The 23,259-nt window shown below is 40.8% G+C and overlaps 1 protein-coding gene across 1 annotated transcript in view; it reads left to right on the top strand.

The window, feature by feature from the left end:
- Nucleotides 1-23,259, top strand: part of GLIS1 (GLIS family zinc finger 1) — a 112,925-nt gene that overhangs the window by 65,139 nt on the left and 24,527 nt on the right. Inside the window, exons 3-6 of the mRNA XM_009319786.1 lie at nucleotides 5,109-5,270; nucleotides 8,692-8,802; nucleotides 12,625-12,757; nucleotides 21,258-21,408. Coding sequence (XP_009318061.1) covers nucleotides 5,109-5,270; nucleotides 8,692-8,802; nucleotides 12,625-12,757; nucleotides 21,258-21,408 — 557 coding nt within the window. The remainder of the gene's footprint in view (nucleotides 1-5,108; nucleotides 5,271-8,691; nucleotides 8,803-12,624; nucleotides 12,758-21,257; nucleotides 21,409-23,259) is intronic.

Here is a 23,259-nt window from a genome sequence, read left to right as displayed (position 1 = left end):
TAAGTCTATAAATAAAAGGCAGCTTGTTTAACTGATCTTGCAGCACAGAGCAGAGGTGTATATTAATGAGTTTTCTCTAATGGCACACTGGACCTATTTAGCACTACAACTGTGAAAGCTTCTCTTTTTCAGTCATAACTCATTTCCTAAGAAAATGTCAGTTATTGCTTCACCTTATGGTCTGAGCTGTTTAGTTTATAGTTTATTTCTTCTGATCTGTACCACTGACAGATATTGTAGACATGACTGTGATTAAATACGCTTCTGAAAATGGTAAACATTTGATAATATAAACCCTCTTGGGAATATGCTGTTATTTCTGCATGGCTACATTCTCAGGTGCATTCAAAGTATAATGTGGAAGCAAAGAAAAAACATTTTAAGCAATTGCAGTTATTAGATTAAACTGTTTTGTTAGGAAAATTGTGATGTGTTTAGATCACTGTGAGATAATTTAGTGTTTTCATAAATATGCCTTTTAAATGCATGGCATTGCAGCAGTTACACTCCAGTGAGATTTTAGTGTAAAACGAAGATAACATATGTATTTCCATATGGTAGTAAACTAATTTAGTCCCATAAATTTCTACAACATATTTTTTTCCTGGTAGAAGCCCTATTCTAAAAGCAGCGGTAGTTATAAAATCCAATAATTGCATCATGCTATTTACTGTAATCATGTGGCATTGTTTTGAGTCTGTGCCCAGATGTGTGTAGCATAGCAGTGTCTGAAGCACACATTAACAATCTCACAATAAAGACAAAAGTAGTAATTGCAATATAATTATTATTTTTATTGATGAACTTGTTTAAGAGCTCTGTTGACATTTACAGACTTTGAGGATCATGCAGCGTTTGTTACAGTTATCCCAGGCATCAAACATCAACAAAATGTTTAAGATTGTAGGATTAAGCAGTGACAGATTGGGGCCAGATGTCTGGGAGATACTGTAAGTGGCCTTCTCAGTTGATCAAATAGTTCTTACCATCCTAAAGCCCTTTGGAAATTGAACATTTGTTCTTTGTAGTTGAAGCTGAGACACTTCTGGGATTGATGGATCTTACTGGAGGTTATTTGAGAAGGAGAATGAGCACCCCATTTATCCAGGAGTAGTTTTATTTGGTGTATATATAAATATAAATACACTCCAAGTAGCAAGGGTAGGTGGAAGAGTTAAAAGTGCTGGTGAGTAGCAATGAAGCCCAAGCATTGCCTTACAAAGTCATCCTAACAGTTTCCTCAGCAACCCAGTTGAAGTTATCTTGTCCTTGTACAACTGTACAGGTGAGACACTTCTGCTTTGGGGAAGCTGGGTCTCAGCAGTGCTGTCTCCCATGTGGACTTGTCTCCACATGTGGACTGGTAGGGAAAAACTGCAAGGGACACAGTCAGCAGATCCAGCAAGAAATAACAGCTGAAATAGGTTTTCCTGGAGTCCTTCAAAGTAGTGACCTTTCTGCAGCTCTGAGTGGATTCTCTCACCCCCATGCTTGTCAGCTCTTTGCACCAACTCCTTTTCTCCCTCCCTCTCAGGCCTTTCACCTTCACCTTTGTACATCACCTTCCCCTCTTCTCATCACTTGCCAGCAAGGTTCTCGCCCTACTCTCCTTTTCCACTGATTTTCTTCTTGTTTAGCAAACCCTACCTTTAGCAACCCTGCCTCCTTGAAAAGATGAGTGCTGGGTCATATCATTCTCTTTGCTGGTGTATTCTCCCACCTTATGTGTTTAGAATGAATTTATCACAGCATTGCGACTGTCCCACTATCTGTTATCCAGCTTAATAGAGCTGGATAATATAAATAATATAAATTAGGAAATTATATAAATAAGAAAAGCCCTTAAAGTCCAGGCATACATGGTGATGGACGAACCTTACTGCTGAAGGCATTAGACCTTTGGATTATATGTTAGTACCAAAACAAGGCTGTTGACCACAGTAAAAGTACAATAAACCCCTATTTATGTGATGCTGCTTAGGTGGTAGCTCTGAGCCTTTATGGTAGGGCCTGTTCCTTCTCTTCCTGAAGTCCCGATCCAGCATCCAGCAAGCTCTTAAACATATGTGCTTTCATGTGTTTTAAATTAAGCTTGTGTTTAGATGTTTTAGGACATTTGCCATTGGCATTTTTGCTGCTGACATCAATGAGAATGGAGCTGGACCGTTAATTAGTTTGGATTATTCTGCATACTTTCCTACTTTGCATTAGGCTGTAGATATGGGGCTGAAGACTGGTAATCCATTAGAAAAACATTCTGAGGCTCAAGATCCTCCATTCCTGACTGAATAGCTGAGAAATTACTTCTGTGACCTAACAGGTCTTCCAGGCCTGAGACAACAAGGAAACAAGAAGGATCAGGTTGTGGAGTGTCACTGTAGTGATTCTGGTGCCAACAGGGTATAAAGGGTCCCAAGGATCCAGTAACAAGGAACGTTGCTATATAATGTCCTTCTGGGCTAGGTTTTTTGATGCCTGTATGCGAGAACCAGAAACTCCTTTAGAGAGGGGAGTGGAGTACATAGAAGGGACTCGTGACAATCAGGGGAGAGTCTGCTCAGGTAGGGGAGAAGGAATGGCACACACGGGGGGACAGCATGAACAGTTGAAGGGGAAAGCTTGGTCTTGCTGCTCACCTGGGATTTGGGTGAATGACGTTGCAGAGCTGCAAAATAATTTTGTAGACTCTAGGTCTGATTCTCACCCTACCTTGTGGTTATATATTGGTGAATAAAACTGAGAAGAGCTGGTCTATTGAACTGAAAATTAAAGGGATATTAGTTCGAAGGGGATGATACAACACTGTGGACACAACACTAATGAAAGGAGACTGAAGAAAGGTAGGGAGAGGGAAGGAGAGGAGAGGAGAAGAGAGGAGAGGGGAAGCTGGGAAACAAAGTGGAAACAAGTGATCTTTAGGACCTCAGAACATTAACTCCATTTGCCAGAGACTGGCTTTATGGAATGTCTTACGAGAACTATGGATTTGCCAAACTCTGCTTTATTTTTCATGCACTTCAGCATATTTGCACATTTCAGATTGCTTCGTTCTGAATCCTTTCCAGATTTTTAGTGGTGATTAAGAAGAAAGTTTGTTTCTTTTTAAGCCTTGGTGGCTTGGTCACTTCCAAAACTCCCTTGCCTCACTGCACCAGCTCGTGTTCAGAGGGGAGTCATGGCCAAAAACCAAACTTCTGAAGCTGTAGACTGCATGTCTCCAGGTGACTCTGTGGATCTATCATTATAGTTTTGATGGGGAAAGGTGGAAATATATACATATCAGATAGTTGTCTGCACACACAGACCCAAATATGCCATTAAATATCTGCCCAGGGAGTGAAATATTTAGGGCAGTAAAAGCGATAGTGATTCTTTCATGTATGAGCATCGTGGAAAGGCAGAAATTTGCAGTCTGCCAGGAAACCCTCTATGTGGGTTCCTGTGTGTTGCGAGTGCATTGGTGTGCTTAATTTGTAGTGTGCAGAGCTGATCTGCATCCAAAGACAGAACACAGCCTGCAAAATGAAGTACTAGCTTGAGAATCCAGATCACTTTGTTTACTGTGTTGAGATGCTTAAAAAACATTGGTCTGAGTGGGATGCGAAGGACCTTTGTCCATCAGTAGTTAAAATTGCCTTTGTCAGGCACCAGGAGATCAGGTGCCTCCAGTTTACAGCATCTTCTAGGCTCCATCTGCATCTGCTCTGCCTTCCCATCCCTCTGCCTGCAATGCTGGATGCAACAGCTGAGTCAGAAGATTGCACTCACCAATGTATGTATGAGGTGTGTGCATAACAAATAGAATGTGACAGGGATTGGCAAGACTAATTTCTGTGGTGCCATCTGAGGAACCACAGGTAGTGAATGGAAAGCTGCTGAACAAAATCCTGACTCAGCAGAAGGAAGTGACAAAGCACTCACTAATTTTGTGAGGGTCAGGATTTCACTCTTTATGAGCAAGAATCGTACAAAAAAATCTGGCTTCCAGACATAGTGGTTTTAAGACACACCTGCCTTCTTTCAAAATTGTTGTTAGTGTTGATATGAAGGTGAATTGGGTTGTGTTTCTCAAATACATTCTTGGAGATCCTGAATCATAGAGGAGCCAGGGTTTTAACTGTATAGAGACACTAGGAGATCTGCAGTGCCATGAAGCTGCAATGCAGTGGGCAAAGTATATGCACACATACCACACGTGAGTATGCATGCATAGAGTTATTTGTGCACATGCGTAAGAGTGCATTTTATGGGTTTGCTGGTGCATGAATTTGCGTATGCATGTATTCGTGCTCACCTGAGTTGGTTCCCAAAGCCCATTTTAGAGACAGCACCTCCACTGCAGTCACGTGTTGTCTGTACACTGAAACTTACCAGTGAGCAATGCAAAACACCCTTCCCTTGGCCTAGTAGCTGGAAATTTTAGTTATTTATTCAGATTTAATTTGAAACAGTGACTTTTGTTATGAATGCTATGCAGTGTTTTATTACTGAGTTCTCTAATGAAATGGGTGCTTCAGAAGTCAGAATTGCTCAGGTTACTCGTTGTATAAATGCTGAGAACAGATCTGAATGATATGGCTGGTAAAGAAAAGGGTGCAGAATAACAGCAGAGTTCCTTTGGATTGATCTTCAAATGGATCAGGTCTTCTTGTAATAGTCCGTGCTCATCTGCTCCAGTGTATAGTATTTCAGACATCTGAAACCAGGTTCTTACCTGCCACAAATAGCTTCTCTTGCTCTCTGTAGCAGCTCATTGTTATCGCCGACAGTGGTTCCTGTGCCAATTAACATCTAAGAGAACTCATCAGAACACTTGTTCTTTCTTTAAATTTTCTGTTCTGACACTATGTCTTTAAGCATTCAGTACTTCAGACAGAACGTGTGAGATATTTATAACCCTTGTATTATTATTGAGCTATACACCATGTCTTCAGTGACAGATTAAATGAACAGCACAAAATGTTGTGTTTCATCCATAAATTTCAACAGATGTTTGAATGTTGGTTGATTTATTGCGTGTCCAACTTGGATCTTACACTGTTCTCATTGTGGCTGCACATGGTTTATTTAATAGTACTTTACAACGATTTTTTTATTACATTTTTCAGTTTGAAGGGTGCAACAAGGCATTTTCTAGGCTTGAGAACCTTAAGATTCACCTCCGGAGTCACACTGGGGAGAAGCCATACCTGTGTCAGCATCCTGGCTGCCAGAAAGCTTTCAGCAACTCCAGTGACCGGGCAAAGCATCAGCGAACACACCTGGATACCGTAAGCATGATTTCATACTGGGAGTTGCACTGAGTTTTCCAATGGTCCTTGTACACAATCTGTTCTGCAACTGGAGGGTGACTTTTCCTTTTCACGAGGAGTGTCTCAGAAAACTCAGCTATAGGCAACTGTACTTTTGTTTTGAATCGTATGTGCTTTGAGAAATGAAAAAGTCTTGATCACAGAAAGGCAAATTCAGCTGTCTTACTCATGCTGAGGAATAAGTTACTCAAGAATAGGTTACTCAGGAATAAGTTACTCAGCAAACTCTCCCATTGTTTTTGTTCCAGTAAGAGGAGGCAGCAGTAGAATAAGGTATAGTATGAGTGAAACCTGAGTCATTGCTGCTGGACTAAACGTGTGTCATTGTCTTGCTTCCTATCCTGGTTGCTTCAATAAAATCTGTTCTGAATGAATGCAAAAGCAGTTCAGACATCTCAGTGGAAGGTAAATGCATCGGTTTTGGATATAATTTTGTAAAGGTAAAAATATGTCTGTCATAACTATATGAAATTTGTCAAGTACCCACCATCAGAATTAACTGTAAGAAACAAATTCTTTTCTTATGTACAGTTGGTAGATTCTGGCTCAACTCTACAAGTCTTCTCACTTGTCTTGCAGAGAAGATGGGAGCCTGTCTAGTGTCTTAGGCTCCAATAAAATTAAATCACCATATTATGGGGAAAGAAAGTAAGTAGACAACTTTGTAGACCAGTTAAGTCCTCAGCATAAAGCTTGTAAAGAATAACAGGCAGAGTTCTTCCTTTGTCTTTTTCAAAGAAGTGAATATATGGTTTAATGTTTGGCCAAGTGTTTATGGGGCAGAACTTTTGAGTTTAATTGATATTTACTTTTTAAGCAGTTACACATTTCAGACAGTGCAGCATTAAGGAATGTCTAATGTACATTATGCCTTGCAAAAACAAACAAGTAAGAGAAGCGAGTCAGTCACATTTTCCAAACCAAAGCACACTTACAATAACAATGTTTTATTTATTTGAAAGTCAACCTGAGATATTTGAATTTGTAATTAGTTCTAAAATGCGTCTCTTTTGAAAGTGGATATACTAAATTGGGTGCACAGCTTTGAAATGTAACGGCTTGAATCTAATAGATATATTTTTTATTAGCCAAAGTCATAAATGGAATGCCATTTATTAGTTTTGAAAGAAAATTCAAATGGTTACCAAAATAAGCAAAAATTCTTATATCTGTTGATCTGTGCATTATTGAAGACAAATCTCTTAACTTTCTATTTTCTTTTCTTCTCTTTTTATCTCTGTCTTTATTATCTGAAATGCTCATAAATCAGGAAAAAGGTACAGTAATAATTTTCTACTAACTTTATTAAATATCCAAAAACATTCTCCATGCTATTCCATTGCAGGTTCTTTAAAACTGTTTCTGTAGTCCTACAACACAGTAACTAACTTCCACTTACCTGGTTTAATTGCAGTCCAATGGTTTAGCTTAGTGTATTGTGTGCTTATGTGAATGTGAAGAATAACAGAGCTACAGGATGGTGCTACTGTCAAGACTGCACGTTGCATTAGCTCAGTGGGCAAAATAACTGCCTGGAATGTCAAAGCAAATAGCCATGAACCTTTTTAAGGGTAGTCAGATTTTCATCTAGTTTCCCTATCACTAAGTTGACTGATTCTATCACTAATTTGAATTACATCAATGATTTGAAAAATACTCTGCTAGTTTTTCTGCTAAGGGATTTGGTAAAGTTTTCCATAGTTTTTCCTCAGGTGTCAGTTCTCTGTGTTCCAGACACTCTCAATAAATGTGCTTTGCCCTGTAACTTTCTGGGTAGTTGCTGTGTTAGCCTGTAAGGTCATGAATTGGTGAATGATTCTATTATTCCTTCAGAAATTTCCTGCTGGCTGGACAGGGCAGCAATACTTATCCTCTGGAGGTACTTGCAAAGAAAAGGGGTTTATATAGACTCCTTATTCCTTATTGAGTGCATTTGGAATTAGTTTTAAAGCTTCTCAATGTAGGTCACTCCATCATTTATCTTCTCCAAAAGGAGAATCTGTAAATCATTTCAGAGACTTACTGGTGTATGCTAGTTTGATCGAATCTCTACTAAATCATCTGGAAGTAGATCCTTCTCCTAGGTAGAAGCAGAACAAAGGCAATGTATCTGTCCTTGTGGTAAAAAGGGCATGTCATCACTCCTCCAGGGGCAGAGCAACTTGTTTAAAGGACCTCACAGTCACTTCTCCCAAAACCGGTGGGGTTTTTTCCCTTTTGTGCAAGGAATTAAAGAATGTGACACTGAGGTCATGACAAACCAGTTTTCTGCCTTTGGGAAGACACCAAAAGGACTTACGAGTCCAAGTGAGAAGGCTAAGGTAATGTTGACAGATGAGGCAAGAAAACAGAGAAAAAAGGAATGTTCCGCTCAACTTTAAAACTTTGTGAGCTTTGACGTGCAGCACTATTTTGCTATCACTTAAGTCAGTGGTTACTTAATAACAAGTGCCAGAGTCCCTTTGTTCAACTTGGTAATTGCACATTCATTTGGAGGTTGTACTGTAACACAGAGATAGTGTTTCATTTGTTGGGAGTAGGCATAACTAACAGAACTTGTTGAGGCTTTCAGTCATTGGGACTCCAGAATCAGCGGTTAAATTGGAGCATCCTTTTTTTTTATTTTCCTATGAGAAGAGTGTACTGGAACTGCCTGCCCAGACCCAGATGGTTTTCCCAGAAAGAGTGCTCATACTGTGACACATAGAAGTGGCAAGCTCTGCTGCATGCCAAAATCAGCTGGAAAGGTCCTCCCGACAAAATCAACAATAGTGGATTTTTCTTTCTGTATTGACTTGCTCAGATGTTAATGTTTGATGCATGTTGTTTGGTTAGGAGGTATAAAAAGAAAGATATTGCTGTTGTTACTCGAAACAGGAACAAGGTATGAAGGAAACCAAATGTGTGCTATGCCACAAGTTTTGCTCTGCTGCATGTGGAACTGTTGTAAAAACTATGTAAATCAGAACTCAAAACCAGAGCTTCTATATTTATAATTATACTGGTTGATCTCATGATCATTTTGTCTACTGTAAAGGCTAGAAAAAAAGTAATGCTCTCAAAACCCATTCAGTTACATCTCATTAGCATTTAATGCAGCCCAGTAAGCAATATCCAACATGACAGAGTATAGATGTGTCAAGTGCTCTCAGTGCTTGCATGGCATGCAAAATCAGAGCGATCAATGTGGTTCTTCTGTTTGCATCATGTCTGGCTTGTGTACTTAGAGGAGACAGAGCAAATCTGGAAACAGCAAACAGAGCAAACAGCTCAGGCTTAACACTGTGTTTCACAGAAAGGGCCATCCTTCAGTGCTCTGTATGCTGATTGTAGAGATGCAGAGGAATATGAAATCTTTTCCCTTTTCTCACATTTACAGAAACCCTATGCCTGTCAGATTCCTGGCTGCTCTAAGCGCTACACTGACCCCAGCTCTCTGCGCAAACATGTGAAAGCTCATTCAGCCAAAGAACAACAGGTGCGTAAGAAGGTAAGACCCACTACACAAAAAGTGACACATCTCCAGATCTCCTCGATATAGTTATTTTTTATTTATCTTTAGTTTATATATTTTCAAATCAGAGTTCTTCTGCAATATTGCTAGAAGAAAACTTAAGTTGAGCTCATTTTCCTGTTGGTTTTTAATCACTATTGTTAACCAGTCCACTTTATAGTTTTACACTTTCAAGGCTACTACCCTGTAATTTCAGTTTGCCCCACACTTTCTCTCCAAGCATTTCTTTCCTGTTCATCTTTCATACACAAGCCCAAATTCTGCTGTCATTCACATAAAATGTCCCTGCATTGAGTCCCTGCAATCAGCTAATAAATACATGTTGGCAGATCATCTAAAACACAAATGAAACTAAGCCAGGATACTATGGAAATGTCAGGAAAAGAGCACTTGTAATAGATGAGAATGAAAACCCCGCACTTTTCCCACCACATCTGTATTTTAAATGTATTTATAAATCATTCCAAACCCAGACTGCTAGTTATGTTTTCACTACTATTAGATTCAAATAAGTATTTTGGTTTCTGTGGGCTAAACCCTGAACTCATTATTAAATGGGGATGCTTACGGGCACCAGCCCAGAGTCAGAGACTTGTTTATTACACATTTGTACACACAGTTTGTAAAAAGATGACTGGGACCCCACAGAGCTGGTCTGTGACAGAACAGACCATGAGCATACTTCGGGCCCAGGAGTGGAAGGGAATGCAAGCCTTAGCAAGCAATTACAATTAGTTCAATAAGCAGCAATGACATCTTCCCTCAGCTGCTTCGCCACTACCCAGAGCATCATGGATGAGACAGCAAGGCATGTTTAAAGGATGGAGGACAGAGCAGAAATCACAGCCTGGCAAGATAGAGCTAGGGAGCAGCTAGTTTGGAAAAATGTCAAAGGTAAGAACTAGAAGTACTGGAGAGCAAAGAGAGGAACATGTAGAAAGAAGAGACAATAGTAGAACCCAGGTGATCTTAGTTGCAGAATTTTGGATGAGCCACGGAGGAGTGAGATGGATGTCAAAAAGGCCTAATTTTCCTGCTTGAATACAACTGTGATGAGTTCATACTGATTTGTGCTTGTGTCAGCCATGCCCCCTGTCTTACACCCCTCCCCCCTGCTATTTCTCAGCATGAATTATATCCCCTACAGTTTTCACTTGGTTAGATTCACCGATCTGAACTTATGGTTCCCTTTCCTAGGACAGTTGTCTGTCCCCCAATTCTTCCTGTAACCCTTCTCTGTGTCAGGTGCATGCCGTCTGAGTAACAGTTTCTAGAACATCAGTGTCCAGAGTTATGCACACTATTTCAAATAGTCAGTCAAGAAAGACTCATTACATGTGGAGCTTTGTGCCTGGGAGTAACACTGTTCATACCTAGCACCCATCCAGATGTCCACAGAATCAAGTTGTTGTCTCTGCATATATCAGGTCCTGTCAGAACTCTTATTTAGCCTGGCAGAACTGGAAAGGACCACCTAGTTTTCAAGCCCAATTTTGTATTATCAGGCCATGTGGTTTTACTACAGCTCTCTAGAAGGTTCCACAGGGTGTGCTGTGCACACACCTCCCACACCACAGGTCGCAAAATTCCCAATGCTTCCCTAGAGCAACCTTTAGGTCTTAATGAGAGTAAGAGTCAGAAAGCCATAGCAGTAATTGGCCACAGAAAGAAGTTGACTGTGGCACCAAAGTCTTTTGCAATAGTAAGATCTTTGCAACAGCAAGATTTTGTTATATGAAATTCTCAGCTGATTGTGGAAAGCAACCATGTTCCCTGTTCCAAAGGAGAGAACCCTCCCCCATCTTTCCTTCCTGTGGTTGCTGACATATTTCTTGGGGGAGGAAGGAGGGAATTATTTCCTAATACCAAACATGGGTATCATTTGTTCAGCTCTGTGTACTGGGCTGAATGCATTAACATCCTTTACACCTGGACAAAGAAACAGTCCCCACTGTTATACCCTGTCACCTGCTGAGGCCTATTCCAGTTCTATGGAGGAAGGTGGGAAAAAAAACTAAATCCAAACTTTGCATTAAGGGGCACAAAGTACTTCCTGCATAAGCAGCGGGAGGCCTTAAGCATAGAATCAATACAGGACAAATGCGGTACACACAAATTGCAAACTCAAGCTTCTTGGATGTACCAAGACATCAAATAGCCAGGGTTTCATATCTCTTAATCTCCTAGCTTGAGGAATTTTCCTGCATGCATATACATATCCTCCCATAGTCTTATCAAGTCTATCTTAAAATAATGTTAGTTCCTTGCCTCCCACACCTTATTTGGTAGACCAATCTAAATCTGCACTCCTCCAGTGGTTTGAAATCATCTTCAGATTTCCTGTCTCATTTAAACATGATAACTTTATGAATACTTGATCCTGTGTCTTTTTTCCTTGAACTTAAAAGGCATCTGAAAAAGCAGCAGATTTAAAGTGCATTTTGATCAGGCTCTCTTAAAAGGGACCAAAGCAAATCTGACTCATAAAGAAATAATAAACCCCACCAAATATTTCACTTAAACATATTATAGGAAAAAAACCCCTTTCACAACTAAGTAAATCTCAGTGTTATTGAAACGGTGACAGTCTATTTTGAAAAAAAGGGGAAAAGACTGTTTATACTCACTTGCTTATTTTTGGTTATAACTCGGCAAAGGCAGTTGTCTGTTGGTATCAGCTTCCCAGGAGTTCTGAGTGGAAATGACTTAGCCAAGAAAGAAAAATTAACAGGCTGCTTTGCCCACATGTCTTGGTTGAGATATGCTACCAAAATGTGCCATCTCTGATGTAAAATAAAATGCCTGAGTTTAGAATTACATCAAAGGAATCCTGAATATTTAGTTCATAGCCTAGAAGGTGACTGCAGTGGTAATATTTGGTTGTTCTGAAAGGCTTTACAAGAACAAAATAGGAGAAAGTTAGCTGTTAATTTAGTAGTAGTTTAAGTTTAATTGGCTGCAGATGCACTTTGTGATTCAAACGTTAGATGTTTATCTTGAACCAACAAATGGCTGTATAGCAGAATTCTATATAGGTTTGCCTGGACCTTTTGTTTAGAATAACCAAACCCAGGGGAGATCGGTATGCAAAACTGTAAACGTAAAGACAATAACTATTTATTAATGGCTATACAATATGATGGCTGTTTGTGTAATGTGAGCACTATATTATGACAAAAGCTTGGCAACATCAGCATGTTTGAAAGAGAATTAGAAATGCTTTTCTTTCTTAATTCTCCTCTCCTGCTGTTTTTAATATGATCGACATTGTGGTTTTCCAGAGTTTGCTTCAGACTCTTTTGCCAGAGCTTTAATTTACATGGAGAACAGCTGACATATCGGTGATACCTCTTACACATTACTGACAGCGTATTATTCCACCAGTTCTAATCTGATAAGCACAAATGCTTTTCTTTCTCTATCAAATGTCTTTCCAAGTGTCACAGCTACAAGGTGATGCAATCCTTTTGCCACAGAACCCAAGAAACTACAGAAAGCCTGAAAATATGCAATGAAATTACTCAGGAAGGTTTGAAGAAACACAGGGTACATTATTTTCTGAAGCAAACTGTTGTTGATTTAAGATTAGCACACTTAACATGTGTGCTTAAGAAAACCAAAATTATCTCTAATTAAAAATACCAAGTTATAGATACATCCTTAATTACACCAAGTTCGTAAGAATGACATTTTGTTCCTTCCTTCTGTACATAATCTTTAAGCAGAGACATATGAATTTAATTAGAAGTCATTTGGTTTACTTTGAAATAAAATGTTTGTTTTATCCTCCTCTTGTAGCTAAATTCATGTACTGATATCGAACAAGATGTACTAAGTGAATGCTTAGCTATACAACAACTCCACACATCTTCACAACACATTTTGGATGGGAAATGTGGTAGATCTGTAGGTCATCATGATTTAATTACAGGTAAGAATACTTCTAATAAGTATGGTGCTAAATATGTCATGTAATACAGGATTTAAAACAGAAAAGCTTATGGGTCTGATTTGCCACTATGGAAGATGAAAAAAAAACCAAACCAACAAATAAAGTGAAATAATTTTGTGAGTTGTTTGCTAAGGCCTGACTTTTTTTTTTCAGAGTTAGTCAGCCAAATAGCTCCTATTAATTTCACATGAAGGGGGTAGCAGCCCTGCTGAAAGTCAGCTATCCATTTGTTCTCTTTTAAAACGTTTGCCTTGGCTTCAGCAGAATGCAGATGCATGGGCTTTGCTAAAGCCAATTGGTGCTCTAGCAAAGACAAAGGCATGCAGCAATAAGGTTTTCCAGCTCTTCAGGAGCTGCAGAAAAGTTGATGAGGATGTGTATTATCATGCACTGTGTGATTATAACAAATAATATGGTGATGTATGAATGGAGCAAAAGCTTGAATTTGAAATGTCAAACATGTTGTTTTAATTATCTTTTCTAGTATTTAATCTTTCTTTCATTCCTTCTTGTCTGTCTTTTCTTTCTTTCTTGTGGTTTGATCAAGAGCTGGCCCCTTTCAGGGTCTTTAGACTGTTCTATACATTTTACAGGAAGAGAAAAAGATGCTTCCATTCCCTTCTGCTGAAAATAAGATCTAGATTCACAACTTTTGAACCTCAGCGGAGGGTCCTGAATCAGGGATGTAGCAATCTCAGGTTCTTTGTTTAGCCAGCAGAGAGAAAGAGGAGCTCTCAAAGGCCATCAGTTTAATTGTAATCTGCCTCACCCTTTGAAGGCACCCATATCCCTCCACTGATTCTAGAGATTAGAGAAGGGAACTTTTCACTTAGCTGTTTTCACCCTCAAATTTCTTTCTGTCCATGTAACTATGTAGCCCTTTTTCTAATTTTCATATTTATTTTGTTCTTGGCTTCAGCAACATCATGTATCGGTGAGTTGCAAAGCCCACACTTTTTTGAAAAAATACTTTCCTTGATTAATTTTGCATGTGCAACTTTCAGATGATGAGAAGAATATGCACATAGACTCTTACTTGATCTGCTTTGGTGGAACCTACTTTTGGAGAACCATTCATCTTACTGCCTTTGAAACTTCTCTAACTCTGTAATACCCATTTTGGGATAGGATAACCAACACTACGCACAAAATGCCAGATTATGCCATTCGCTTGATTTATAAGCCGTCATTGTCGCGTTTTCTTGTGTCATTCTCTGTCACGTTCCAGATGCATCCCAACATCTTATTCATTTTTTAATGGCAGCTGCATATTAGAAATGGGATGGATATATGGCAACATTTTATATCTAGCACTTTGTATGGTCTGGAGAGAATCTCCAGAAAAAAGGTGTAACAGAATTTAATCACTTTTTCATTCTATAATTGTTTAAATAATCATACTAAACCCAGTTTTGGACAGACTGTTCCTAATTTTGGGGCAGGAATATGGAGTCTGGCATACCGTATGCTATGCCTAAGAGTGGAGGACAGTTTGGATCATAGAACCATAGAATAGTTTGGGTTGGAAGGGACCTTTAAAGGTCATCTAGTCCAACCCCCCTGCCATGGGCAGGGACATCTTCAACTAGATCAGGTTGCTCCGAGCCCCATCCAGCCTGACCTGGAATGTTTCCAGGGATGGGGCATCCACCACCTCTCTGGGCAACCTGTGCCAGTGTTTCACCACCCTCAGCATAAAAAATTTCTTCCTTATATCTAGTCTGAATCTACCCTCTTTTAGTCTAAAACCATTCCCCCTTGTCCTATCGCTACAGGCCCTGCTAAAAAGTTTGCCACCATCTTTTTTACAAGCCCCCTTTAAGTACTGAAAGGCTGCAATAAGGTCTCCCCGGAGCCTTCTCTTCTCTAGGCTGAACAACCCAACTCTCTCAGCCTTTCTTCATAGGACGAAGTCTTCAGATTGCAGAGCAGAGCCAAGGTGAGAAACAAAAAGGCAGGGATACCATTTTTGAAGACTTTACTTTCAAATTTGGTCAATATTAGAAAATGTTCAGTTCAATTAAAATCAAAAATTATTCATAAAATTATTTAGCTTAGAGCTAAATTAATCTATCTTGATTTAAGATGCACTTTATCTCTTTCAATTCCACTGTGGAGGAGAGGCTTGACTTGGTATTACTAAATATGTTTTAAATTGATTTAGTAACTGAGTATGAGCTTTCCAGAGAAACCCTAGCTTGCTTCTGTTGAGGCTTAGAGAAATCCAGTGGTAAACTGGGATTAGAAAACAAAAATGCCTGGTGCTAGTTCCCCTGCACCAAGGGAAGAGCTGATGCACTTTATTAATATAGTTTGCTTTGTAAGAGCAAAGTAATAAATTACTAAAAATTACTTAGGCAAGAATCTCCTGCATTTTTTCTCACTCCAAATCTTAAAAGTAAAAACAAAAAATGCATCCTGCTTGACATGTCTTCTCCTTTCGAGTTCAAGTTGCACTAAAATGTTGGAATGTAACTGGTGAACAGAATGGAGTAGAAAGGGAAATAACCCATCATTCTAACGCTGTTCCCCTAGGAGTCCGCACTCACGGTTTATATGTGGCTCCTTGAAAAGTGGCAGAAAGCTGGAGGGACTTGGGGGGATTATTTCCATTCTCTGCCTTTGTCATCTGCATTCTTAAGATCTGTGAGGGCAGCACGCTGGTCTCTGCTCTCCACCCTTGACAGTCTGGCGTAGCTGAAGCATGGCTTGGCCTCTCACTTCCAGGCAGGACAGGAAAGACCAGTGACATTTCCCTCAGAACAGGCTGCACTTAAGAACCTCAGAAATAGCCTCAGATTTCAAGTGACAACAATAAAACAGGAAAAAAGTTATTAGCTTACAGATAAACAGACCATCCCTAACCTCTCAGTGTCATTTCTGAGAACCTCTTGCGAAATTAAGGATTTTATCTATCAATAATACTGGCTTTCTCTGATATGATTTCTTTGCTGATTATATCAATCCATCACCAGGATGTTGTAAAAACCCTAGTAAATCTTCCCTGATACTTCCATTGGGTCATCCCATATGAGACCCCATCACATGAAAAAGTGCCAGGGAAAATAAATCAAGATTTGAAAGACTGTTTTACAGTGAAACAGAAGTTGGTTCATACTATGTGTAGTACAATTCCATAGGCAAAACTGTTCCTCTGTCATTATTTAGGGCATATAAGCTGAAGTGCTGATCCTTACAGACTTAAAGCATAAGGACATTACTGCTGCCACCTCTAGTCTGCAATGATTGCACATTTGCTCTTTCAAATAAATAGAGGTAATATTTCTGGAGAAATCAGCTATAATACTCTATATAGGATATATATGGATAAATACAGTATATGATGTCCTCTTGATTCCACTTGAAAATATGAAAATGTTCATGGTTTGGATTTTTGTTTTGAGTTTGGGTTTTTTTCCCCTTTTTTTTTTTCAAAGAAACCACATTATTAATGTGCAGAGCTCTGGGCTTTAGGGATCACTTGGATTCCTGGAGAGTTTCAGTTTTGTCTTTCTCTGAGTTAAAGCACATTTTAAATATGTCAGGGATGAAAGCCAATCACAGAAAAAATGAGATATTTAAAAAGCTCCCATCCCTTGTCTCTGACTTCAAAGCAGGTTTGTGCTTAGGACTGGGTAAGAGAGTGAGCAAAAGAATGTTTTGCAGTCAGAGGAACCCATTGTTTGCTTAGCTCTTCCTCCTTTTTCCCTCCTCATAACTAAGCTGCTTCATGGCTGCACACATTCAACTCTAGCTGTGCCCAAGAGCTCATATCACTCTCCCTGCAAAGGAAGTGTCTCCATTTAGGTAATTCCACTCAAGCATTTTCTTTGGGCATGTTTTATTATTGTTTTTCTGGTCTCAGTTAGCATCAAGCTGGGGGGAAAAAAAGTTGCTAGTCACAGATGCTCAGAGTACTGTTTTGGCAACAGATGTTAAGGTTAAAGGCCAAGCCATTTAAAATATTGATTGATTACATATATTTACAAGCTAAGATGGTCAATGCGTGAAGAGGCCCAAGGTGCACAGTCCTGAAGTGGTTTGCACTTGCAGGAGTAGTCATTCATAACAGCTCCAAAGACTTCTGTGTGACTTCAGCTACTCAGAATATTATAGCTCATTGCTTAAAAAAAGGAAGAAAAACTGTAAAAGAAGTGAAATTTTAGAAATATTGAAAATTATACTGAGGCTGGAATACCAACTGCTCTTTCCCCCTTGACTTCTTCCATTGTAGAGGCACCTAGTGTTCCGGGCAAAGGGATCCACGCAGCAAAGACAGCATTTCTCTCCCCTCAAACAACTCTTCCTTTCTGTTAGGGCTTGGCAGTGGGAAGGATCTTATACGCCCTCATATCAGCAGATACCTCCTGCTTCCCTGAATAAGGCAGTTCACTCTCTCTCTTTCCTGATAAACTGCCACTGCCAATATTTCCTTCTAAAAGCACCATCTTTGGGCTTAAAACCCATGAACATACCATTAGGTAGTCATGGAATCAGAGCGACAGCAGCTCCAAACTGTGAGTGTCTTAAGTCTGGAATAAAAATATGCCTATCAAAACTTTCTACAGTCAAAATGAATTGCAGTAGCAGCATAAATGGCTGATAGCTGATAGCATTCATAGTGCCGAGTATAGTACACCCTGCACAGTGCCCATGACCGGGGAAAGGTCTGTCCCTCTGAAGGAAGTAAAGTTAATGTTTTGTTGGAGTGCCCTTGTTTTGCACTGTGTAAGATAAATAACTTTTAACTTTAAAGAAGTATCAATTTGGTTCTCAGTAACTCAACAGAAATGACTAATGTCTCATTGCAGACTCACAGGGAATCTCACAGTAAATCCCATCTTCCATTGTGTGTGCCACATGGCCCTCGAAGTACTCTTAATTACAGGCAGACATCCCATGCAAGCAAAGCAAGTAAACAATAGGGTTGATTCTTTGTCTACATTGGCTTGTGTTTCGGCTTTCTCACTATCCAGAAGCTTCAGGGGCGGATGCAGCCCTCGTCCAAATGGTAGGCTGTGCAGTCTCAGAGCCTCACCACCAGGCCCAGGAGCACACATCGCTGTGTCTGATGCCAGAGCAACCTTGTAGCTCCCGCCGTTCCTCCCACTAGCCCTGTGTCTGAGGGATACACGCCATACAAATCAGGACTCTGGGTTTAGTCTCATTTCCTTAGGAAGCAAGGCTTATATAATAATTTTGCTCGCCTATCTGTCCAGATGTGTGTCAGTCCCCTTCCTCACAGTATTTTTTTAAATCCATTAGCCAAGCTCAACCACATCTGACAAATGCCTCAGAGATAATTGCGTTCTGACAAGTTTCATTAATACTGGCAGCTGGATACCAGAGAGTGGCACCCAAAATTAGTATTCCCACTGTGGGAGAGGCAGGCAGGGCTCAGCTGTGACACATGCTGCTTGGCAGCAGGCAGCACACGTGTAGCGCCACATTTGTCAAAGCGTCACAGAGGATATGGGGACAGCTGGGTTTACCCTGACATGCTTCAGCCTGTGTTGCGGTGGGCTGCTGATCTAGCAATGCCATGGAGAGGGGCTGTCGGTGTGAGGGGAGCCAGTGGCTTCTGGGGTGAGGCAGCACAAGCTGTGGTGTGCAAGGGGGGTTGGGGGATGTTGTGGTAAATAAAGATGTAGGAAAAGGAGAACTCACTGATGAACAAACCCTACAAGCCTCAGCACACATATGCTCCAAGCAGGGGCCTTTTCCGGAGAAGGTGTGATCAGTTAGTCAAAAGATGGATAAACTCAGGGTGGATGGAAGAAGCCCTACTTTAAATAGGAGAGGCGATCCACAGCAATACATCTTTTCAAGCGCAAGAGTAGGCAATGGGTGTCCACCCTAGTAGTTCCACAGCTGGGTAAACTCCTCTGCATAGTGGTTGGGCATGGCAAAAACTCGGAGTGACAGGGATTCTGGTTTCATTTGCTTTTCTAATGGGATAGGTTTGAGTGCACGGGATCATGCAGGACTCGTCTCCTGGACATATGGATGTGTGGGGTGGGTTTTTTTAACATTTTCTTGCTTCTCTAGAGGGGCAAGCTGATTGTAGGTACTCTGTTACTCTGTCTTTCTCATCCACCTCAAGCAAAGAGTTGAACTATCCTCAGCAGCTGAGACAGTATGGAAGGGGCCAGGAGACACCTCTTAAACATTCATGAACTGTTCAGGGGTGGGATTGTAAGATAAAACATTTGAGTGTGTTTATTGGCCACCACACTGCTAAAGCTACCTTTCAAGGGTTTTTGAGCTTTTTGGGCAAGTTGTTGACAGCAGCCAGTAATAGTCTGCTAGCCTTAGAGAGCATAAACATCTCTTTTTATGTTCAGCAGTTTCCTCTAGGCTGTGCTGCCAATATACCTGAACTGTGTGTTGTAGGAAATACAGCTGAAGTGTGAAATGACACTGTACAGTCAAGGTCAAATTGGTATTTGGCTCATCTTCCAAGCCTGATAATGAATGTATGAACAGTAAGGATTTGGGGGAAGTGGAAACTATTGTATTATAAAATGGACTGAAGCCACCAGTACAAAAATGACATTTTCACAATGTAGCATCCTAGCTACTGACTTACTGTTATCAGAAGAGGCTTTGACAAATAAATCCTAGCATCACCTGAGAACATCTGACTTCTTAAAGCCCCTTCTGTCTGACTTCCAGTGCAGAAAGCAAGTTGGTTTCACGGGCTGGTTGACAAATGTTCTGTCTAGTGGGAGACAGAGATGATGTGGTTCATTTTTGTTGCTTTAGATCTGTCAACAGCTGAGGACTCATTGTTCATGAGAGGTTTTTGACTCATCTGAAGTCCCTGACAAAGGTGGCTGGAATCTTGCCTTAGTGGTTCTGCTCTTCAATCACACAGAAACAGATACTGACATTCAGCCGTGTCTTATCCGCCCAGAGGGCTGTCACACATTCCCCACGGCTCCAGATTTTCATGATGCTTTCTGCTTATTCCATGTCACTGCGAGAGTTTGGGAGGAGTGCTGTCTAGAACCCTGTCACTGACAATGGGACACGTCCAAGTATAGCTGACACACAGCGCTCTCTTCCTGAATGTGTAGCTCTGCACACAATGAATGGGAGAGGAAAGGTGAATGCTACAGGAGGAGAGAAGGCAAAGAAACTAGGCCTCAGAGGGGGTGTGGGGTCTTCTGTGCTGTATAGCTGGACACTGTGGGAACTGGCAAACTTAATTTGCTCCCCACAGCCTTCAGAATACAATGTGAGTGGCTGCTCTAATAGTCCTCTGTGTGCAGATTCCCTGGGAGGCATGCCCTGGTGGACCAAAACTCTGGGAGATGTGTTGTAGGCAAGCTTTAAGAAGAGGAGAAGGGCAGAGAAACTGAGAAAAGAAGGACTAGGCTTTTCCAAGAATTGCACTTACTAGAGGCCAGTCCTTTTTTCCTCCTGCCATAGGGTGGCATTTGCAAACAGTGTTTGTAACGCCAGGCAGCAAGCACTTCTGCAATCTCCCCTCATTGCAGACGCCTGCCCTCAGTGCAGCCTTCATGCCAAAAGTCAGTGTCAAGGGCCTGACCCCCATTTAGCCTAGACTGTCTTAGTGCATGGCTTACTCTTTAGAAGGGAGACTATAAGAAAAAAAACTTAATCCCAGCATCTTAATCCAAGAGTCTTGGGCAAAGCTTCCTCAACAAAGTATGTGCTTGAGGGCTTGATAGACACTTGACTATTGGTGCCTGACTTCCATGGTAGAGGAGAGTAGCCAGTGTCCTAAAAAAAAAGGAACATCAACACTCCTTCAGTACCTCTGTGTACTAGTAAACCTTTTGTTTTCATGATCTCATTAAAAATTTCTCCTCACTCCTCTTCACATTTAATTTATTGGCATTTCATTTGTATCAATATGTGATATTTTTAAATGGTCTAGGATGTCCAGCAGCATACTAAATGAAAGTAAAATTTAAAAGTTCTAAATGAACAATGAAAAAACCCCAAATCCTGGTCCCCTTACACAAACACAGTGCTCTGAGTTCAGTGTCTAATGTGATGTTGGTACCACTCTGCTCTCAATATGAGCTCCATTATTCTGCAAACAATGAGCACTATGAGTTCTCACTCACAAGTATGGTGAAGGCAGGGTGAGAGTCCTGCCAAGTCCTGCCAAGTCCTGCCAGATGCTAGGAGGAGAGCTTACAGGTCTGCAGTCACAGCAAGGAAGAAATGGACCACCTGAGAGGGTTGGAGGAGAGACACACACACGTCAAAATACCTTGATACAGCTTTGAGTGCTGTTCCAAGCACAGCAGTATTAACTAACGTACTGGGTCTCTGAGTAGGTGACTTCCCCTGGCAGTATGACTCCCCCAACAGAAGTGGGCTGCTGTGTGTTTGTGTCTCAGGGTCGGGTGGGGGATAGGGAAGCAGTTGGGGACGCCCAAGGACTTACTTGGATGCTTCTTTCCTTGCTTATTTTATTTTGCAAAATGATGTGTGTTCACAGGCATTTACAGTGGTTCCAGCGCTAACCATAATGGTCCCTCACCAGGTATATTGCCGCCTCCCCATGACATCCCTTCAAGACACCATCCACTCGACTCTACCCTTTCTAGTCCACATCACCATCAGTCGCCGTTGGAGAGTGCCAGGGACGGGTATGTGTATGAAACATGCTTGGCCTCTGTCTGGCATGATAATGAATGATTAATTGTTTATTTTACTTTGCATGGATGCTGTTCAAATGAAAAACACTGGCTCAAACTAAGCAATTTTATTTGTTTTAGAATCATAGAATAATCTAGTTTTGAAGGGACCTCAGAAGGTCATGTCATCCATCCCCTGTGCAAAGCAGAGCAAACTTTGACGTTACTATCAGGTTGCTCAGAGCCTTGTCCTTATCTTCAACAAAACACACTGAGATTTTTTTTCTTCATAGAATGCAATTGCATTTAGTTTGTTTTTTTTTTTAAAAATTCTTCCTTGATGACTTCTTGTAGTTTTGGATAAGTGCAGGGAACTTTTCTCAGCTAAAATGAGAAATCTCTCAAAGGGTAAAAACCCAAACTGTGACTCACTCAGAAATAAGGCAGTGTTTGCCTTAGTAAGACTTACTTTGTGTCAGAACAGCAGGCTTTCTCATTTCCTTGCTCTCTCATAAGATTTTCTGTAATACATCTCTCAGTAGCAGGCACTAACCTGTAAGCTCCTAATCAGGGAAGGGTATATTATCACATTGATTGTATAGATTGCATTGCTACAGTATGGATTGTATTGCATTGCTACGGTATCTGATATTTCTAAAGCACCATTTGCTCAAGAATCTCATAACATCTTCTCAACAGTAAAGAACCTCTGTAAGCCACAAAATTTTGCTCTGATCTTTTTGCTTAGATTTTTTTTGGTGCCTAGCCTCATGCAAATTAAACATCAAACTTACAGGTTTTTTTCCCGGCACTTTGGACAGGGTGGGAATGCTGATTTTGCTTTACTGATGGGAACTTGGGATACAGAGAGATTAAGAGATTTTCTTTCCTAAAAATATGTTGGGGTTCTTTAGCAAATACAGCAATTGAATGTTGAGTTTTCCCATCCTAGTCCAGTGACTGACCCATCCCTTCTTTTATATGAGGAAAGGAAAGCCCAGAAAGTTTTTAATTGTATGCTTTAAGCAAAGGGCAGAAGGCAGAGTGTATGTGGCATGGAAGGGGCATGGTAAGGAGAAGAGTTGAAGAACAATCTGATTGAGGAAGTTCAATTAGGAACAAATTACTCAATTTTTTTTCTTAATTGGGGAATGAATGCTGTAGCAACCTTAGCTTCTATACCCTGTTCCTCCTTCAGCCAACCCTTCTGACCTATGCCAGTAGCAGGTACCAGTGCCCCCTCCCAATGTATGATGCATATCTGCCCATCATAGGAATAGACTTTCCCTGTCCCCATCACATAAGATGCCTATGCCCAACCCTTCTCCTCCCCTGCCCTGCCACCCACATTCCCGACCTTGTATTTCCTGTTGGCAGACCCATGCCCATGGCAGAGTCATGGCCAACAGGAGGCACTGGGCATGCTGATTTAGATGGAAGTTATACCAGATAAATACGAAGTTTTCTGTAGCAGAGAAGGCAGTGAGCAGAAATAGGAGGAATGGAGACAGACAGTCCAAAGCGAAGGTAATCCACGAGCTATACTTTCCCTGTAGAATGGGACTACTTGAGCCTGGGGGAGTAGGATCCCTTCCCTCTCACCGCTCCCCAGTGTGCTGCTCAATTGTTTCCTCTTTGAGTTGGTTCCTAGGGGAGTTAAGGCAAAAAACCCCAACCAAGAATGAAATAAAGTAAGGATATACTATGGGAAGGATTTAACAGGCTGTCAGTAAGGTGGATTTGTTTCGAAGGCACTTCACATTCTGGTACTGTTAATAAGAAATGAAAGCAAAGAATTGAATGAGGGCAGCAGACAGTTTTCCAGTTTGAGGGGTCTGAAGCTCCCAGGTGAATTCCTCTTGC

Source organism: Pygoscelis adeliae, unplaced genomic scaffold (genome assembly GCF_000699105.1).
Source record: "Pygoscelis adeliae isolate BGI_AS28 unplaced genomic scaffold, ASM69910v1 Scaffold181, whole genome shotgun sequence".
NCBI lineage: Eukaryota > Metazoa > Chordata > Aves > Sphenisciformes > Spheniscidae > Pygoscelis > Pygoscelis adeliae.
Note: the sequence above shows the minus strand (reverse complement) of the source record. Positions and strands in the feature narration are given on the sequence as shown.